This window comes from Lithobates pipiens, unplaced genomic scaffold, assembly GCF_037356315.1.
Source record: "Lithobates pipiens isolate NorthernLeopardFrog02 unplaced genomic scaffold, aLitPip1_a1.2 Scaffold_19, whole genome shotgun sequence".
Taxonomy (NCBI): domain Eukaryota; kingdom Metazoa; phylum Chordata; class Amphibia; order Anura; family Ranidae; genus Lithobates; species Lithobates pipiens.
The window spans coordinates 187,501,818-187,521,210 of record NW_027507764.1 but is presented as its reverse complement, the minus strand read 5'-3'; the positions used below and the strand labels follow the sequence as shown (position 1 = coordinate 187,521,210).

At 43.6% G+C, this 19,393-nt stretch overlaps 1 protein-coding gene across 2 annotated transcripts in view; it reads right to left on the bottom strand.

Moving 5' to 3' along the window:
* KIF15 (kinesin family member 15) overlaps positions 1–19,393 on the bottom strand; it is a 162,934-nt gene that overhangs the window by 55,170 nt on the left and 88,371 nt on the right. For both annotated transcript variants that reach the window (XM_077491569.1, XM_077491570.1), the window contains exons 19-23: positions 16,285–16,390; positions 13,125–13,290; positions 9,819–9,969; positions 8,793–8,875; positions 6,777–6,855 (exon numbers count right to left, since the gene is read on the bottom strand). In XM_077491569.1, coding sequence (XP_077347695.1) covers positions 6,777–6,855; positions 8,793–8,875; positions 9,819–9,969; positions 13,125–13,290; positions 16,285–16,390 — 585 coding nt within the window. The remainder of the gene's footprint in view (positions 1–6,776; positions 6,856–8,792; positions 8,876–9,818; positions 9,970–13,124; positions 13,291–16,284; positions 16,391–19,393) is intronic.

Sequence of the window (19,393 nt, the reverse complement as noted above, 5' to 3'; positions counted from 1 at the left end):
CAAATGGCTGTTTTTGTAACACTGACAAAACCAAGTTAGAGTCCCAAGGGTTCAAAGGAGGTCTGACTGGTGGATTAAACCCCTTGCATAAAACCCCGGACTAAAGAATGTGTAGCCAGTGGTCTTTGAAATAAGACCAATAAAGCTGAGAATTGGCCCTTAATAGTACCAACTTAATCTCTAACCCTAATTGTAGAAAGGCAAGAATGCTGCCTATGATACATCTCCGAGGGCACCAACCCTTGGATTCACACCAGGAAAGAGAAGTCCTCCAGACGCTATAATATATAGTTTTAAAAGCTGGCTTCCTTGCATTAGTCAGGGTAGAGATTACTGACCCGGAAAGCCCACATTTCTTCAGAATGTGTGTTTCAATAGCCAAGCCATTAAATTTAGAGACCGTGAGGTAGGATGGAATATCAGCCCCTTTAAGAGTAGGTCTGGCCGTAGTGGGAGGGACCATGGATCCTCCACTGCCATCTTTACGATTTCTGCATACCATGACCCTCTGGGCCATGCTGGTTGCTACCAGAAATTCAGGCTCTCTTTCCAGCATAATCCTGCAAAGAAGTCGTGGCAGCAACTGAGTAGGGGGAAATGCATAGATCAGCGAGAACTGATCCCATGGGGTCACCAACACATCTGAACCATATGCGAGTGGATCCCGTGTCCTGGACACAAAGTTGACTAAATTCATGTTGAATCTGGATGCTAGAAGATCTATGTCCGGAGTCCCCCACCTTTGGCAAATAGCCCAAAATATGTCGGGGTGAAGAGACCATTCCCCCTGGAATAACTGCTGGTGACAAGTAGTTCGCCTGCCAATTCTCTACTCCCGGAATGAAGACTGCCGATAGGCATGGAACATTCCTTTCTGCCCAAGTTAGAATAAGGTTCACCACTCTCTGCGCTTAGAGACTCTTGGTGTCCCCTTGGTGGTTGATATAGGACACAGCTGTGTCATTGTCGGATTGGATCCTGACAAGACAATCCCGTAACCTGGAAGTCCAGGCCTTCAGAGTCAGACACACTGCCTGAATCTCTAGGATACTGATGGCCAAGATTCTTTCGGCTCTTGACCACTGTCCCTGGAAAGTTGTCTTCTCTAGTACTGCTCCCCAGCCTAAAAAGGTTGGCATCTGTCATTAGCACTTTCCAGATAATTGGTCTGAAGAATTTCCCTTCAGCAGATCCTGGGTTAGTAACCAATTGAGGCTTTGGGACTCCCTTGGGGACAGCCGCATTAGCAAGTCTAAAGCTTGAATTGTTTTGTTCCAAGTAGACAGGATACTGTTTTGCAACAGCCTTGAATGGAACTGGGCATAGGGAACCGCTTTGAATGAAGCCACCATGTTTCCTAGCAATCTCATGTAAAGACGAATGGAGGTATCTCCTTTGGACCCAACCATCCGCGCCAGCTCTCTTATGGAGTTGATCTTTGCCTGAGGCAAGAACACCTTTTTCTGGGCTGTGTCTATGATCAGACTTTTTATCGGTTTTAAGGAAGATTTCTCTAGGTTGAGAATCCAACCCAAACTTTCCAGGTAACTGGTTGTAATTTGCACGCTTTGCTCCAAAGGAGCCACCAACTGGTCTATTAGCAATAGATCATCTAAGTAAGCCAAAACTGTTATTCTCTGTGCCCTAACCTGGCTAGAGGTGGGGCCAGGACTTCTGTAAACACCTGGGGTGCTGTAGCTAGCACGAAGGGCAAGGCTACAAACTGAAAATGCTGCTGTTCTACTTTGAACCGCAGAAACCTTTAGTGAGTGGGAAATATAGGAACATTCAGATATGCATCCCTGATGTCGATAGATGTCAGAAGTTCTCCTCCTAATGGGATAGAAACTAGAAACTGCTGACCTGATCGTCTCCATGTGAAAGAGCGAATCTTCAGGAACGGATATTTTTTTTAGATCTAGAATGGGTCTGCCATCTCCATTTGGTTTTGGTACCATAAAAAGGTTTGAATAAAACCCCAAACCTTGCTCTTTTGTGGGGATCTGTATGATCACCCAGAGATATTGTTCTAGTGCCCGAAACAGAAATGGTCTTTTCTCTGGATATTCGGGAACGCTTGACCGCAGGAAACGAGACAGTGGAAAGTCCCGAAATTCCAGTTTGTACCCCAAAGTTACTGTGGAGATGACCCATCTATCCTGAATTTCCTCTAGCCAGACTTATGAAAACGGCAGAAGTCTTCCCCCCACCCCGGCAGGGGGGGGGGGTGCCTCTTCATGATGAGGCTTTAGGATTCTGCTTTGCAGGTTTCCGGGCCCCAGGACTTAAGCCTGGGCCTGACCCTGAGGTTTTCCTCTAGAGTCTGACGGTGGAGGCCGTCTCCACTGCCTAGAGGCGGAAGCCCCTGGCACAAGAGAAAGAGCTATTTAAATGAAGGGCATTTATACTTTCTTTTGACTGGCAAAAGAGTACTTTTCCCACTAGAAATTTTGATATTTTTGTTCAAAACATCCCCAAATAGCCGCTCCCCATGAAAAAGGGAACCCAGTTAAGAGATTTTTACATGGTGCTTCACCAATTTTTTAACCACGAGATTCTACGCATATGTACTAGCATAGACTAGCGCAAGACGGGAAGCCTAGTGAATAGAATCTTTAATGGCATCTATGGCAAAGCATAATGCTTTTGGTAGTTCAGCCAATTCCCGGGCTTGTTGTGCTGGAACCTCTTTAAGGGCCTGTTTAAATTGGTCCTTTAAGGAGCAGCAGACGCCTATTGCAGCGACTAAAGGTTGAGTAACGGCACCTGCCAAGGAAAATGCAGTTTTTAAACAGGAATTCCAACCTTTTATCTGTTGGATCCATAAGCATTTGTGCATTGTCTACTGGACAAGTTATACTTTTATTCAAACTGGAAATCGCAGCGTCAACTGATGGTACCTTCCATTTTTCGGTGAATTTCTCCACCATGGGATAGAGAACTGAAAATCTTTGGTGATCCCATTCAGCATAAATAAGCTGTTCTAGTAATGCATGGACAAGAAACGCATGCAAAGGCTGTGAAGGTTTTAAAGAACCCAAGGAAGAAACCGAGCTTTCAGGAGACTCCGTTAGGGGTAGCATGAAAGTAGAACGAACCATCTCCATAAGAGATTTTATCAGCAACTTCTCATATTGTGAGGCTAAAAAAGGTTCATCTACCATTGTTTGCTCCACAGAGGAATCATCGGTTTGTCTTTACTCCTCATCATCTGAGGGTAATACCTCTATCCTGTGCCCACTGTTCCCCTTAGAAAGGGTCTAAAGTGGGTGAGGGGGATTTAGCACGCTTCCTATCCACTTGAAGTGAGGATGCGATTTCTGGTGGGGGAAGATGGGCGGTGGTGTATTACAGTGCCTTGCGAAAGTATTCGGCCCCCTTGAACTTTTCAATCTTTTGCCACATTTCAGGCTTCAAACATAAAGATATAAAATTTTAATTTTTTGTGAAGAATCACCAACAAGTGGGACACAATTGTGAAGTGGAACAAAATCTATTGGATAATTTAAACTTTTTTAGCAAATAAAAAACTGAAAAGTGGTGCGTGCAAAATTATTCGGCCCCTTTACTTTCAGTGCAGCAAACTCACTCCAGAAGTTCAGCGAGGATCTCTGAATGATCCAATGTTGTCCTAAATGACTGATGGTGATAAATAGAATCCACCTGTGTGTAATCAAGTCTCTGTATAAATGCACCTGCTCTGTGGGTTCTATTGAAAGAGCAGAGAGCATCATGAAGACCAAGGAACACACCAGGCAGGTCCGTAATACTGTTGTGGAGAAGTTTAAAGCCGGATTTGGATACAAAAAGATTTTCCAAGCTTTAAACATCCCAAGGAGCACTGTGCAAGCGATCATTTTGAAATGGAAGGAGTATCAGACCACTGCAAATCTACCAAGACCTGGCCGTCCCTCTAAACTTTCAACTCAGACAAGGAGAAGACTGATCAGAGATGCAGCCAAGAGGCCCATGATCACTCTGGATGAACTGCAAAGAACTACAGCTGAGGTGTGAGAGTCTGTCCATAGGACAACAATCAGTCATACACTGCACAAATCTGGCCTTTATGGAAGAGTGGCAAGAAGAAAGCCATTTCTCCAAGATATCCATAAAAAGTCTCATCTAAAGTTTGCCACAAGCCACCTGGGAGACACACCAAACATGTGGAAGAAGGTGCTCTGGTCAAAATCGAACCTTTTGCCCACAATGCAAAACGATATGTCAAACATGGTGGTGGCAGCATCATGGTTTGGGCCTGCTTTTCTTCAGCAGGGACAGGGAAGATGGTTAAAATTGAGGGGAAGATGGATGCAGCCAAATACAGGACCATTCTGGATGAAAACCTGTTGGAGTCTGCAAAAGACCTGAAACTGGGACAGAGATTTATCTTCCAACAAGACAATGATCCCAAACATGCAGCAAAATCTACAAAGGAATGGTTCACAAATAAACGTATCCAGGTGTTAGAATGGCCAAGTCAAAGTCCAGACCTGAATCCAATCGAGAATCTGTGGAAAGAGCTGAAAACTGCTGTTCACAAACGCTCTCCATCCAACCTCACTGAGCTCGAGCTGTTTTGCAAGGAAGAATGGGCAAGAATTCCAGTCTCTCGATGTGCAAAACTGATAGAGACATACCCCAAACGACTTGCAGCTGTAATCGCAGCAAAAGGTGGCTCTACAAAGTATTAACACAAGGGGGCCGAATAATTTTGCACGCCCCACTTTTCATTTTTTTATTAGTTAAAATTTTTTTCAAAAATCCAATAGATTTCATTCCGCTTCACAATTGTGTCCCACTTGTTGGTGATTCTTCATAAAAAATTTAAATTTTATATCTTTATGTTTGAAGCCTGAAATGTGGCAAAAGGTTGAAAAGTTCAAGGGGGGCCGAATACTTTCACAAGGCACTGTACAATGGGGGTACACCACTGATGTTTCCCTAACCCTCTGTCCCTTCAGGGAGTAGAAAAAAAAATATTTTTGGCAGATCTCTTACATGAGAGGAATCCCCCTGTGCAAGCTGCTGCAGCCACACACAGACTGACACTGAGCTTTACAGTGAAGACAACAGATTAAGGTATGTGCATATAGTCCCTTAAGTGGAGAATTAAGGCATGACAGCATTTTTTTTCCCCTTAAAGAAGAAAGCGTAGGTGGACTGTTTAGTTCCCAAGTTTCTTCCCTTACCTTATCCCCGCCGCAGGTTTTGCTGAATTACCAGCAATCCAACCTTTACCCATCACGGCGGGCTGCGTTTAGCAAACCTTCAAGGACCCAATCCCTTTTTGTCAGGGTTCCACTCCCATGGACCTGTAAAAAGCACCCTGCCAGGAAAAGCTTAGGTAATGTAGCATGACCAAAGCCCTGGGTCCAGCTCTACAAAGACGTTACAGTCAAAACCTCGTGCTTCGGATACGAGTCCCAGGTACCATCCACTTTGACCTCAGTGGCACTTTGAACGGATCTGGTCTATGGAAGCTATTTCAATCCAGCATGGATCCCTCCTGGAGCTCCTCAGAGCACATGTTTGCTGAAGACAAGCAGACTAAGGACATGGATTACTGGAACCATGTCCTGTGGTCTGAGGAGACCAATGCATAAGATTAACTTATTCGGTTCAGATGGTGTCAAGCGTGTGTCTGCAACCAGGTGAGGAAGACAAAGACAAGTGTGTCTTGCCTACAGGCAAGCATGGTGGTGAGATTGTCATGGTCTGGGGCTGCATGAGTGCTGCCGGCACTGGGGAGCTACAGGTTACTGAGGTAACCATGAATGCCAACATGTACTGTGACATACTGAAGCAGAGCACGATTCCCTCCTTTCGGAGCACTTTAGCACCTGCAAAGCTCCTCAGTGTGAAAGCAGCCTTAGGGGTGTACTCACTTTTTTTTCCAACGGTTTAGACACAATTGGCTGTGTGTTGAGTTATTTTGAGCAGACAGCAAATTTACACTGTTATACAAGCTGTACACTCACTACTTTAGATTGTAGCAAAGTGTCATTTCTTCAGTGTTGTCACACCAAAATATATAATTAAATATTTACAAAAATGTGAGAGTGTACTCACTGTTGCGAGATACTGTATATTTGACTTTTTAATTATCAATTTAAATTAATAATAATAATAATAATATAACTATAATTAAATTAATATAACAACATTTATTGTTGGCCATTATTGGCACCTTTAGTGCAAGAAAAATGCAGTCTTTAACCATCTTTTGTATCATGTCTGCAATCTCTTACTTAAACACATTGCTAATAGTATTAGCAAACATAATACAAGAGATGGTCAGAGACTGCAGACATGATACAAGAGATCAATGCAGCCTCCCCAGTGCCCCATGCCGAAAACACAATTTTCGGCGGCCAAAAAGTTTTGATGCACCTGTACCTCTGCCAAAACAGGAAGCTTACTCAGATCTTTTATTATTTTGTAGGAGTGTTAAGTGACCCTTTTACTCAGCCCTGTAGGGGCAAAGGAAAAGATCACTTTAAGATCAACCTATTTGATCAACCTGCTTGTAAAAAAGCAACAGCAAGCAAAAAATCATACTGCATGAAATCAAGAGCATGGTTTTATTTTTCTTAGATTTGTTTTTTTGCACAACAGCAATGTTTACACACACACACACACACACACACACACACACACACACACTTTACCTTCCAGGGCCTAATTAGCTTTTTTTTTTAATTATCAAATATGAACTTAAAAAGTAACCATTTGTGTGCAGATACTACCTAGAGAATCCATGCAAATAATGGCTTTACCTGCAGCTCACACTTAGTTGTCAGTTCAGAGCACTGTTTTTTGAGGATCACACACTCTTCCAAAACGTTCAGAAGTTCTCTAAAGAAAGACAAAAAAGGGGGTGGGGGGGGGGGGGGGGGAGAACAAAAAGCAAAATTACTGCTATAAAAAAGGGACAATGGTTAAAGACAACCGCTATTTAATAGTCTGGCACTTTATAATACCAAAGTATGCATTTCTCTCTTTTTGTAAAGCATCACCCACTTGGGATCCGCGCTATTGCCAAATGACGGCATTAGCGCGGATCTACTTTTCCGGGACTACGTCTATTGACGTCGTCCCGGGTACGAGCGGCCTGCGCGCGCCCTGAGGGGCGCGCGCAGCGCGCTCTGTGATCGGCGAGTCCGTGAGACTCGCCTGATCACCGATCCGTGTAAGGGGTCGATCCCGACCCCTTATCACGTGATCAGCTGTCAGCCAATGACAGCTGATCATGTGATAGAACGGAGCCGGTAATCGGCTATTATTCCTCCTCGCGCTGACAGCGCGAGGAGAGAAAAAAAAAAAAGCCGATCACCGGCGGCCGTGATCGGGACATCAGTCCCGATCACGGCCAGCAATACAGCTGACCACCTGCCCCCTGCCAGTGCCCACCTGCCCACCGCAGTGCCATCCTGAATAAAAGTAAGTGCCCCCCATCAGTGCCCATAGTGCCACCCACAGTGCCCACAATGTGCCTCAAAGGTGCTGCACCCCAGTGCCGCCCATCAGTGCCCAGCAGTGCCGCCCATCAGTGCCCATCAGTCCCATCTATCAGTGGTACCTATCAGTGCCCATCCGTGCCTCCCATCCATGCCACTTATCCGTGCCACCCATCCATGCCATCTTATCTGTGCCCATCTGTGCCCATCAGTGCCGCCTTATCTGTGCCTATTAGTGCCCACCAATGCAGCCCATCAGTGCCCACCAATGCAGCCCATCAGTGCCCACCAATGCAGCCCATCAGTGCCCACCAATGCAGCCCATCAGTGCCCACCAATGCAGCCCATCAGTGCCCACCAATGCAGCCCATCAGTGCCGCCTAATCAGCGCACTTCAATGAAGGAGAAAAATGACCCGTTTGCAAAATTTTATAACAAACTATTAAAACCTGATTTTTTTTTTTTGCATCTTTTTTTGTTTGTTTAGCAAAAAATAAAACTCCGAGCTGTAACTAAATACCACCAAAAGAAAGCTCTATTTGTGGGAAAAAAATGATAAAAATTTCATTTGGGTACAGTGTTGTATGCCCGCGCAATTGTCATTCAAAGTGCATCAGCGCTGAAAGCTGAAAATTGGTCTGGGACTGAGGGGGGTTTAAGTGCCCAGTAAGCAAGTGGTTAAAAAGATGAATTTGATTTTTTATTTTTTTTTACTAGGAGCCTGCAGATCACAGATGCAATGCTGCAGACTGTGTAAGCGGTCTGCTCCTACAGGGAGGCAGTTATACACCGACAGGAAGGAACAATGAACTATCTAGATCGCTCAATAGTGCCCTGGTAGTTCATTGAGAACTACAAGCAGGCTGCCGCAAAGGCTGCTGGTACTTGTAGTTGTCCAATTCACAGAACTCTGCAAATGAATGACGCGGGTGTGTGAGCGGAGTCCCGCACATCCAGGTTTCTTTTTTTTTTTTTAAATGTGACAGCAAGTGCGGAGAGAAGATACCATGCTTGTTGTCACAACGGTAACTGCTGCATCTAACATGTTACACCCTGAATACCAGGTTTAACATGTTCTCTTCTTGTGACTGGGTGGTCTGTCCAGTTCTGCTTTCCTTGCCCTTCTATTATCTTCAGAGTGTGATTGGGGACAATAAGGAGGCTAGAAAAGCATTAGGCCGTGGACCGCACAGAAGTCACCTGGGTACTTTTTCTTGCAGCATCCAGTTTTATGTACACAAGACAATTTACGATAGTAGTATCTTTGCATGGAGGCAGTGGTCATCTGTGGCTGGAAAGCTGCAAGTAGATAAATTATAATGCAATCTTATTTACTTAGACTTGTTTTCTTTGTCTTCCAGTTGCGATTTCAAGTTTTGTCGGTGCTCTTTTTCAGTCTCCAAAAGCTCCAAAAGATTCTGTCAAGTAAACAAAAAACGCTTAACTAAAAGGTTTGCTCTATTTCAGTGAAAACTGTACTCATACTTGAGGATTCAAAAAGCAATCGATCAAGCAAAGATTTTTTTTTAATTATATTTATACTCTGACTAGTCGCAATAGTTTTCCTTGATATAAACTGGAAGATTTTTCCTACCAACTACAAAGTCATAAAAATGCAGGTCTGGGACATCTTGCTTGTCTGATGCACTCTGATGTCTGTGTGACCAGCTTTAAAGGAAACCCACTCTGAGGAATATGGAGGATATTAGTTAATGAAGATTAGAAGTTAGGACTGGACTTTTACTTGCAGCATGTTTGTTCGATATTCAGGTCTGTGTTGGCTAGGCAACCAGCATTTTCAGGTGGTGAGCAGAAATGAATATTTTAATTTAAATAGAACCTAGGTGACCAAGTCAGTATCTTCTTTCATATATTTTTTGGATACGCCAAAAAAAAAAAAAAAAAAAATTATATATATATATATATATATATATATATATATATATATATATATATATATATATATATATATATATAAGATAAATCTGCCGCAAGTCCCAACATTTCAAGTCCAGCTTGGAATTTTCACAACGTTAAAAAAAATAAAAAGGGAAGAGTAAGATTCTCTTTAAAATTGCCAAGGTGTGCAGTCAAATGCTGAAACTCAAAAACACAAAGACCTCACATCATAGTCTTTTAGTGGAAATTTTCTTATGCCTAGGAAATGCTGGAAGATTTCCCCTTGAATAGGAGGGGGCGCACGCTATCAACAGCAGTTGGATGCAGGCATTAAACAAACACACACATTGTACTGATGGAATAGGCAGACTATTACATTACCCAAGGATGAGATTTCTAAAGCTGTGATAAAGAGGGGGGGGGAAAAAAAAAGAAGAAAAGAAAAAAGACAACCGATCTTACACCAAGTTCAGCTTTCACGGTTTCATTCTCGCGTTTGCTGTCAGAAAGCTCTTGTTTTAGTTGATCGGATTCAAACTTCATGACTTCTTCCAAGTTATCATAAGCATCTTGAAGGGATCGCTTCTCCTCCAATAAACTTTCATGCTCCAACCTAATTTATTAAACAGAAGTAAAAAATGACTCGTCAGTCCATATCAGCGTCCAACCATTTTTTTTCTTATAGTCATATTTATATGAATTAAAAAATCAACAGTGGCTGCTAAAGTGATCAATCTGTTGAAGTAGAATACAAATGGGAATCCCAAAAAGTAAGCTGCTACCAGTAGGTTTTAAAATCCATAAAAAAAACAGCTTCCAAAAGTTTAGAAACTGCGTCTCACTTGATTATACTGCATCTTAACCCATAACAGAGCATTGAGACCCCTCCCTACAAATTATTTAGTTTCTTTGGCATCTGTGTATACAGAAGTCAATTTAGGTAAGGAGTATGAGGAGGAGTATGGCAATTTCAGTATACTATAATGTTATGAATGCTTTTTGGTAATATTCATCCATAGGGAGGGTCTTTAGGGATTTGAACTACATGGATTTGGATTGCTACTGCCCTGAGTTTTGGTCAATAAAAAAAAAAAAAAAAAGGGGGGGGGGGGGGGTGCACAGACAGCACCACTGCACTGGTGTAGTATGTCAATTTAAGCCTTTATTAAAACAACGTAAAAAGATCCTACTCACAAAAGGTAGATGCATCTGGAGCAATTAAAGGCGAAGCTGTGCACCACTGTCCATGCACTGTCCCGAGCCACATGGGATCAATCGATAACCCAACATCTGGATTGCCGAGTGTCCCAGCTCTTCCTAGGCCCTGGACCTCCGCTTAGAGTCCCAGTACCATAAAGCAGTAGTTATCAACCCTGTCCTCAGGCCCCACAAACAGGCCAGGTTTGCAAGATAACTGAAATACATCACAGGTGATAGAATACTGCAATCACTGAGCAGAAAATTGTATCTGCATCTCTCCAAGGTAATACATAAAACCTGGCCTGTTAGTGGGCCCTGAGGACAGGGTTGATGACCACTACCATAAAGGATCCAGGTCGCAACAGGACGCGTTTCAAGGAGATGAAGTGGAAGAATTCCTTGAAATGCATCCTGTGGCAACCTGGAGGCTTTAGTGGGGTCATCGTTGTGGTGGACCTTTTCGAGACAGACCTTAGGTGGAGGTTCAGGAGCTAGGAAGAGCGGCACACTCAGCAGTCCGGATGATGGGTTATGGAGGTTTCCCCTGTGCAGATCGGGACCGTGTACTGACAGAGTAGGGCACAGTTTTGCTCTTAATGGTTCCCCGATGCATCTACCTTTGTGAGTAGGATCTTTTTACATTGTTTTAATAATGACTTACAGTGACATACTACACCAGAGCAGTGGGGCTGTCTGTTTCCCCCCCCCCCCCCCATTTTTCACACAGGTGGATACCTTCCTCCATGGTTGACAGCAGCATGCTTCTAGTGTCAGTTTTTTAATGCCTAGTCCAGGGCTACATGCTCATTCTTTTCAATTTACTACGTATCCCATTTTGTTTTGATTTTCTTTGCATATTTTGTTTGTTTTTTTTTTTTTTAGAAAAACACATACATTAATAAAATTGCCCTAGTTTCTTTTACGGTTTTTAGAGAAAGCATTGGTGAGAGTTGCACCAAAAGCCTCTTTGGTGCTCAGGTTTTTATGTTGAACTGTAGAGTTTTGCACTTCTGTATCAAGGGTGAGGGCCACAGGCTGGGTCCAGTGCTCAGGGCAACATTACAGAAGCTGCAATCATATTGCCACAGTGGTTTTGACGCAGCCAAGTGAAGTTTTTTTTTTTTTCAAACAAAGAAGCAGTCTTCCAGTAGAAACAGAATCCTGAGACAGAAACTGGTTCTCAGTAGAGAAAGGTTGTCCATCACTTAAGGACATTAGCAAAAACCCAGAGGATTACTGGGTTTGGCAGGGGTTATTTGGACTTAATTTGGACCTAACCACTTTGCCAGTGTTAAAGGGGGGGCGGGGGGGCCGGGGGGTTGGGAAGGATTGTGTAGTGGGACTTTACATGAAGCACACAATGTATAGGATGTGCCGCCATCCCTAAATCAAATGAATATTAAAAAGGAATTGGGACTTTGAGTGAGGCAAGAGACAACCGATAAGTTATTATACATGCACTACCTTAACAAAATTTCGAGTCATAAAGAGGGAATGTAATCACATTCAGTATGAAGTACATATATAAAGCCATTACATATATGTATAGACAATTGAATAAAAGTACAGTTCATAAAAAGGCACATAAAAATAAAGAAACACATTCCAAACAGTGTTTTGAAATACACACACACTCACTCGGATCGTATTTGTGTTCACACCTATGCGATCCGATTCCTGTCCAAATTTCCAGTTCGCACTGCGATATGTGAACGGATTTGGGGGAGCCATTACCTTTCAATTGACACGCCCAGCAGTTTGAAATGCTGCCGGGAGACATGCGTTTCGGGAACCCACAGTGGATTTGCAGGGTTCCCGCATCGCTGCACTGTGAACTGAGCCTACATATATGTAGTTATATTTATATACTTTATTCAATTGTGTATACATATATGTAATGGCTTTATATATGTACTTCATACTAGAGCTGCACGATTCTAGCCAAAACGAAAATCATGATTACAACTCTGTCCAGAATAGGCCTCTGGCTATGCTTCTTTTGAGATACCCTTCTCCCTTTAACTGGGGCCCCAGCCCTGTCTTTTCACTTACCGTTTCCAATAAGAATGTCTCCTTGATAAGGAACTTTCATTCAACAGAGCTGTGGTGGGTGTAATTTGTGCTTCCAAGTCAAGAAAAGAAGCACAAAGAAGACTTCTCTGGACACGATCGGTAATCATAAGCGCCTTGTGGTACCTGCTCTGAAAGTTTTAGATGCAGTGCAGGACATTTTCAACATGCTTTAGCACAGTTTCTCAACTCCAGACCTCAAGTTGCCCCAACAGGTCATGTTTTCCCTCATAAAATGGCTGTGGTAATTACTAAGGCATTGAAACTGATCAAATCTCCTGTGCAAAATAATGGAGAGCCCGAAAACATGACCTGTTGAGGCGCCTTGAGGACTGGAGTTGAGAAACACTGCTTTAAACCTTACATTTTTGCATTTTGCTCCACAGACAAAAACTCAGATGGGTAAATTATTGCTACAGTTATTTAAAAAAAAAAAACACATCAAAATGTCTTTCATTGTAATGATTGGCTTGTGCCAACCATTCCAAGCATGTATACCTGACATTATCCAATTGCAGCTGCACATTTATGTGACGGTCAGACAGGTCACTCATCTCCTTTTCTTGTTTTTCTTTGTATAAACTGTACTCAATCTTTACAGCACGAAGCTCACGGTCTGCAGACTGAAGTACTACACGTAGATCGTGGACCTCGCTTTTTAGAACTACAAAAAGAAAAATCCAACCTTCAGAAATACTATACATAATATTATGAGATCAATGTTATCCTTACTCTGGGTACACAGTGGAAAAAAATTAAATAAAAATAATAAAAACCAGAAGAAAAATTTACAGTTTAGTTACAAAAGGCGAATCCACTTTGCACTACAAGTGCACATGGAAGTGTGGTCGCGTAGATCTGGGGGGGGGGGGGGGGGACATGCAAGGAAAATGAAAAACTGCATTTTAGCTTGCACCCGATTGGATGATAAAAATCAGTAGAGCTTCCCCTCATTTCAGATCTTCCCCTCAGATATACAACGACTGCACTTTCAGTGCTCTTGTAGTGCAAAGTGGATTTGCCTTTCGTAAATAATCCATGTGTCGCCGATGGTAATTAAGGCAAAATTCCAAATACTTCAACAAATGGATAATCTGCCAATAGTAAATCTTATTCTGGTGACAACACTGCACAAAGCATTTAGATTATAAACACTGCACAAAGCATTTAGAGCTTGTTCATACATATGGTAGCCATTGCTGTCCCTGTGAAGTGTGTTTTTCAGGGGTCTTTGACAGTTGGGGAGGAGATATGTTGCCTCCTTGCCATCTGTTTTATCCCTGTAAATGCTGCACCATTGTGCTGGAAACGCATGCGGTTGCAAGGCTGTTGCAGCATGGCCCCATACACTTAAAAAGGTTGCATTTGGGTGGCGACACCCACTAAATGTAACAACCTTTTTACATTTTTGATGTACCAGCAAAACAAAGCATCACAGCTGTGGCATGTGTACAGACCTAAAAAGCTGCATGCCTTTTTTGGGTGGGTGTTTAAACAGCAGCTCAACCATCTGCTTTTATTGCTCCTGGCTGCCTATGGAAGCAAGCCTTTAGACCACCACTAAAGCCCCCCTTCACACAAGTCTGGATCTGTGTCAGTTTTCCTAGACAAATCCATTATGTATGTCTAAGGGTGGGTGAATGTAACGGATGTATGTCCATTTACATTCAAGTCCGTCGATGTCAAAAAAAAAAAAAAAAAAAAAAAAAAAAAAAAAAAAGAAGGACACAGACCTTTTTCCATTTTTTTTTTTTTTGCTGTGGACCTAATTGGATAATTGTTTACGCCCATTTTTAGGCAAGAAGAAACATCTTTGTATATACTTGTGTCACCAATGACCACTTTCTTCAACAGAAAAAGACAAAAAAAAAAAAATAAGAGAAAAGAAACAAATGCAAAAACAGATGTAAAGTGTAGACAGATGTGTAACCTGAAGCAATATTTTTCTTAGCACAAAACATGACTGAACCAATGACACTTGTGTGAAAGGACCCTTAAAGTGGTTGTTAAGCCACTGTCACATCTTCATATCATCCCCTGTGTGTTCTAATCCTGTGTGCCCCTGTGTGAGTGATTTATTAAAAATATAAAAATGAAAAAAGTCTGCTATACCTCATTTCACAAAGCACCTCACAGGGGCACACAGGATTAGAACACAGAGGGGGCAGGCACTGTCACAATCAGAGAGGGGAGGGGGATAGAGCACAGAGGAGACAGATCTCAGCCCTGATATATTAGGAGTCAGCGCGGGGGGGGGGTTGGGGCAAAGCCAGGCACGATCAGCCAGCAATTTCAGGTGATACAGGGGGCCAAATGACAGAACAAGCACTGGTGTATAAAATGCCTTAAAAAGGAACAGTTTTTTTTTTGGTCAACAAATGCTTTAAGTTGGATACACACTATACAACTTTTGTTGTTTGATTTCCTTTAGATTTACCAAAGCGATGTAGTGCAAGGGCCTACCTGATTGCATACAAATTGAAACTGTTAAGGTCTGACCTCATATTATATGGTTTTGGTAAATCTAAATAAAATTGTATAGTGTGTATCCAGCTTTAAAGCGGAGGTCCACCCTAAAGTGGACCTTCCGCTCATTGGAATCCTCCCCCCCTCCGGCACCACAATCGGCACCTTTCAGGGGGGAGGGGGGTGCAGTTACCTGGATAATCCAGGTAACTGCACCCACTTCCGGGATAGCTCTCTGCGGAAAGGGGCGTAGATCTACGCCCCTTTCCGAAAGTCCCCCGCTGCCTCCTGGGAAACACACAGATCCCAGAGGCAGCGGGTTCATCCTTATTGCGCAGCGCGATTCGCGCATGCGCAGTAGGGAACCGGGAAATGAAGCCGAAAGGCTCCACTTCCTGATTCCCATACCCAAGATGGCGGCGGCAGCACCCGAGAGACGATCGAGAGATCGGCTTCGGGTGCAGACATCGCGGGCGCGCTGGGCGGGTAAGTGTCCTTATTTTAAAAGTCAGCAGCTGCTGTATTTGTAGCTGCTGGCTTTTAAAAAAAAAAAAAAAAAAAAAAAAAAAAAAAACGCGGACTCCCGCTTTAAGCTTAGTTAATGTATGATTTGGTAGAATGATTTGGTAGAAGAGGGGAGAATCAGAGAAACGTTTATTGCCCCCTTAGGCACCCAGGTGGATGGTACACATACCACAATGCATTGCTTTGTGGAAAAAATTATCCCCCATGTGATGTTTGGCCAGCAGTACCACCGCCAAACACAACATATTCAAATGCACGGGGCAACACAGTTGTGTTATTCCCATTAAGACAGCTGAGCTGTCAGACAAAAAGGCCACAACAAAAACAGACAGACATTCATGAGGTAGCAGCATCAAATCCTAAATTCTCAACAGCTGCACTGCTCTATGAAAAGTGATCCACTGGGGATCACTATTCAGTTTGAAGTGTAAACAAGCCCTTAAATGAGGCAAAAGATTATCAGCACAGCAAAATAAATAAGTCCATGTGTTCCCACTTTTAATGAGAACACAATTAGATTTTACCTGCAGCGTCATCTATTCGTGATATAGGTTATAGCATCATTACCATACAGGGCTTAACATTAATAACCTACTGCATTATTTTCTTATCCACATGCTAGAATTCATAACGGACACATTAAATCCCACCCTACTCTATTGCTCACCATCTTCTCTGCCTTTAAAGTCTTGCTGCTGTTTTTCAAAAACATTAATCTGTGCAAGAAGTTCTTGATGTCTGTTGTTCCAGCTTGCCCTTTCTGATGAAAAAAGCTGTAAAATACAAGATCAGATTTGCCGGCAGATAATGGACAAGTACAAAAAAAGTCTTATTCATCTTACAGGATTTTTGTACTTTGTAAAATGTTTCTTGAAGTCCAAGGGAAGGACACAGGAATATCAGAGACTGTCGAGTTATGCCTGGTTCACACTAGCAGTTTTTTTTTTCATTCAACCCAGTAGGCTGAACGTAAATAAAAAAAAAAAAAAAAAAAAAAAACTAAGAGCTTGAGAGAAGCCACTGTACTAACAATACAATGTTAGTACACCGATCTTCCCCACTGAGCTTGTGTGTTCTGACAGGAGGATGGCTCCCCCTGGGACTGGACGCCAATCAGCAGACCTTTTTCAATCATACTCCTTAGAGATGTTAAGCCGGCTTCTGTACACACGGGCCGAATGACTACAAGTTTCTACTGAACCATCTAATACCACCCAATGTTTGGCCTGGGTGTATGGGGCTTTACAATGCTGCCTACAGGAAAATTGGACACACAACACAAAAAGGCCAGCCCAGGAAAACCTTTTTCTCCTCCAACCAGTTAAAATCACCTAGCAATAGGGGGACGAGAAGCAGTCTGTCCCCTCGGAGGACCTGCAAGGGCAACAGAAAGACCAGAGAAAGGGGATTTGTAGCGGACAGAAACCTTCGTTAAGTTAAAAGATAAAATAGGATTTTTGTACTCACCGTAAAATCCCCTTCTCTGAAGTTCATTCACAGACAAAGATCCTTTAAATCTTGACCTTAGGGATGTCCCCAGGCATTGTCAAAAAACTAGAGGTGGAAACAGCAATAACCAACTTCACCCACAACAAAGAGGAACCCCTTAAAAGGAGTTGCCAACTTAAACGGCTGCCAGCAAAACCTGCGGCCAACTTATGCATTCAAAGAGGTGTTCACAACAACCTTGTAACTTAAATGAAAGTGTGAATTGCTAACTTACACAGCCGCCTGCAAAACCTTGCGGCCAAAGCAAGCATCCAAAGATGCGCTCACATCAACTTTGTAAAATGTAGTGAAAGTGTGAACAGACGACCAAGTCGCCGCCTTACACACCTGGGAGACAGGCGCTTGATGTCAGAAAGCCCAGGTGGAATGTGCCGTGACAGGAAAGGGGGGCACCTGCCCATTTAAGGTATAAGCCAGAACCACAATCTGTCTGATGCACAGAGAGATGGTGGTCGAAGAGACCGCCAGTCCCTTTTTCGGACCAGCCAACGATAGAGTCTGACCTCCGGAAAGGAGCCGTAGGAGAGGGAGAGGGAAAAAAATTGCTGCTTTTTTTAAAAGTTCCTTGCAAAATGAAGCTTCACTGCATTAAATAAGCTCTGAGGAAAACTAGTGCAACTGCACTTGCAAAGAGAATCGTCGTTTTGCCTTTAGTCAATCAACCCCTGCCCAAGTCTCTTATCATAAAACAGCCCCTACTGGCAAATAATTTTGAGTTAAGTTCTGCTTTAAAGTTTTTGCAAAGTGTTGATTTTTTTTAAAAATAAAAAATTGTTTTATACTTACCCGGTCTGTGCAATGGATTCAGATCCCACGGAGGCAGCGGTGGTCGAACCGTAGGGGCTATATGTCGAACCCCTTGCAAAAACGTACTCACCAATGAGTGAGTCGCCAAGGGATGTTGAAAGAAGACAGCCAAGCCTGATATCTGCCCCTTGATGGTGCTTAAGGCAAGTTTATGATCCACTCCTCGCTACAAAACCAGCAGGATCCTGGAAACAGTATGTGCGCAGACGCCACCCCATCTCCTCACAAATGGAGATGTAGGCCTTCTGCGTACGATGATAAATCTTCCGCAAAGACTACTTCCGTGCCCTCAGCAAAGTGGAAATTACAGAGTCTGACAGACCTCGGTCCCTTAGCACCTGCCTTTCAACAGCCATGCCATTAAAACCAAAGACGGTAAAGCGGGATGAAGTATTAGACCTTGCGATAGAAGGTCCTCTCGCATCGGCATCCATCAAGGAACATGCGCCACCAGTCATACTAGGTCGGCGCACTAAGGACACCGAGGCCAATCTGGGGCAATCAGAATCACCGGAATCCCCTCGGCCTCCACTCTGCATAGCAGATAATGCCCCCATGGAGCCACCAACGCGTCTGACCAGGGGTCTCTTGCCCTGGACACAAACCTCTGCACCTTACGATTGAGCCGAGAGGCAAAGAGATCCACATCTGGTGTGCCCCACCTTAGGCAAATGAGCCGGAATACATCCGGATGCAATGTGAAATTGAGCCTACGGTACCGCCTCAAAAGTGGCTACTGTGAGACCCAGGACTCACATGCAGAAACGCAGCGACGACCACCTGCGGTTCACCAATAACCTCACCGCAGCTGGTCTGAAGAGAGAAAGACTCGCTTCTGAGGAGTCCAGCAGTAAGCCCAGGTACTCCAGGCGTTGAGTCGGGACCAACACTGACTTTTTTAGGTTCAGTACCAACCCAAACTCCCGAAGAGTTTGTATGGTGATCGCCACATCCTCCCTTAATTCTGAGGCACAAGGCTGCTCTCAGGAGGGCGTATAGGTAACCCGCGATTGCGATCCCACGTTCCCTTAATGCCAGAATTGGGGCCAACACCTTGGTGAAGACTTGGGGTGCTGACGCCAGGCCAAAAGGGAGAGCCACAAATTGGTAGTGCTCTGCCGACTGCAAATCGCAGAAACCTCTGATGTTGGAGGCATATGGGTACATGCAAGTATGCGTCCTTGATGTCCAAGGATGCCGGGAAGTTCCCCTGATGGAGTGCAGCGACCAGGGAGGGAACGGATTCCATCCTGAACCTTTGCACTTTCACAAAGCTGTTGAGAGCCTTGAGCTCCAGGATTGGATGGACCCCTTCCTTCTTTGGGACTACAAACAGATTGGAGTAGAATCCCTGAAACCTTCCAGCGTTGGTACAGGTACTATTACCCCGTGCAGTAGCAGGTCCTTTACTGCCCCAAACAAGGCCTTCGACAAGCCGGAAGCAGATGAAGGTTTGGAGG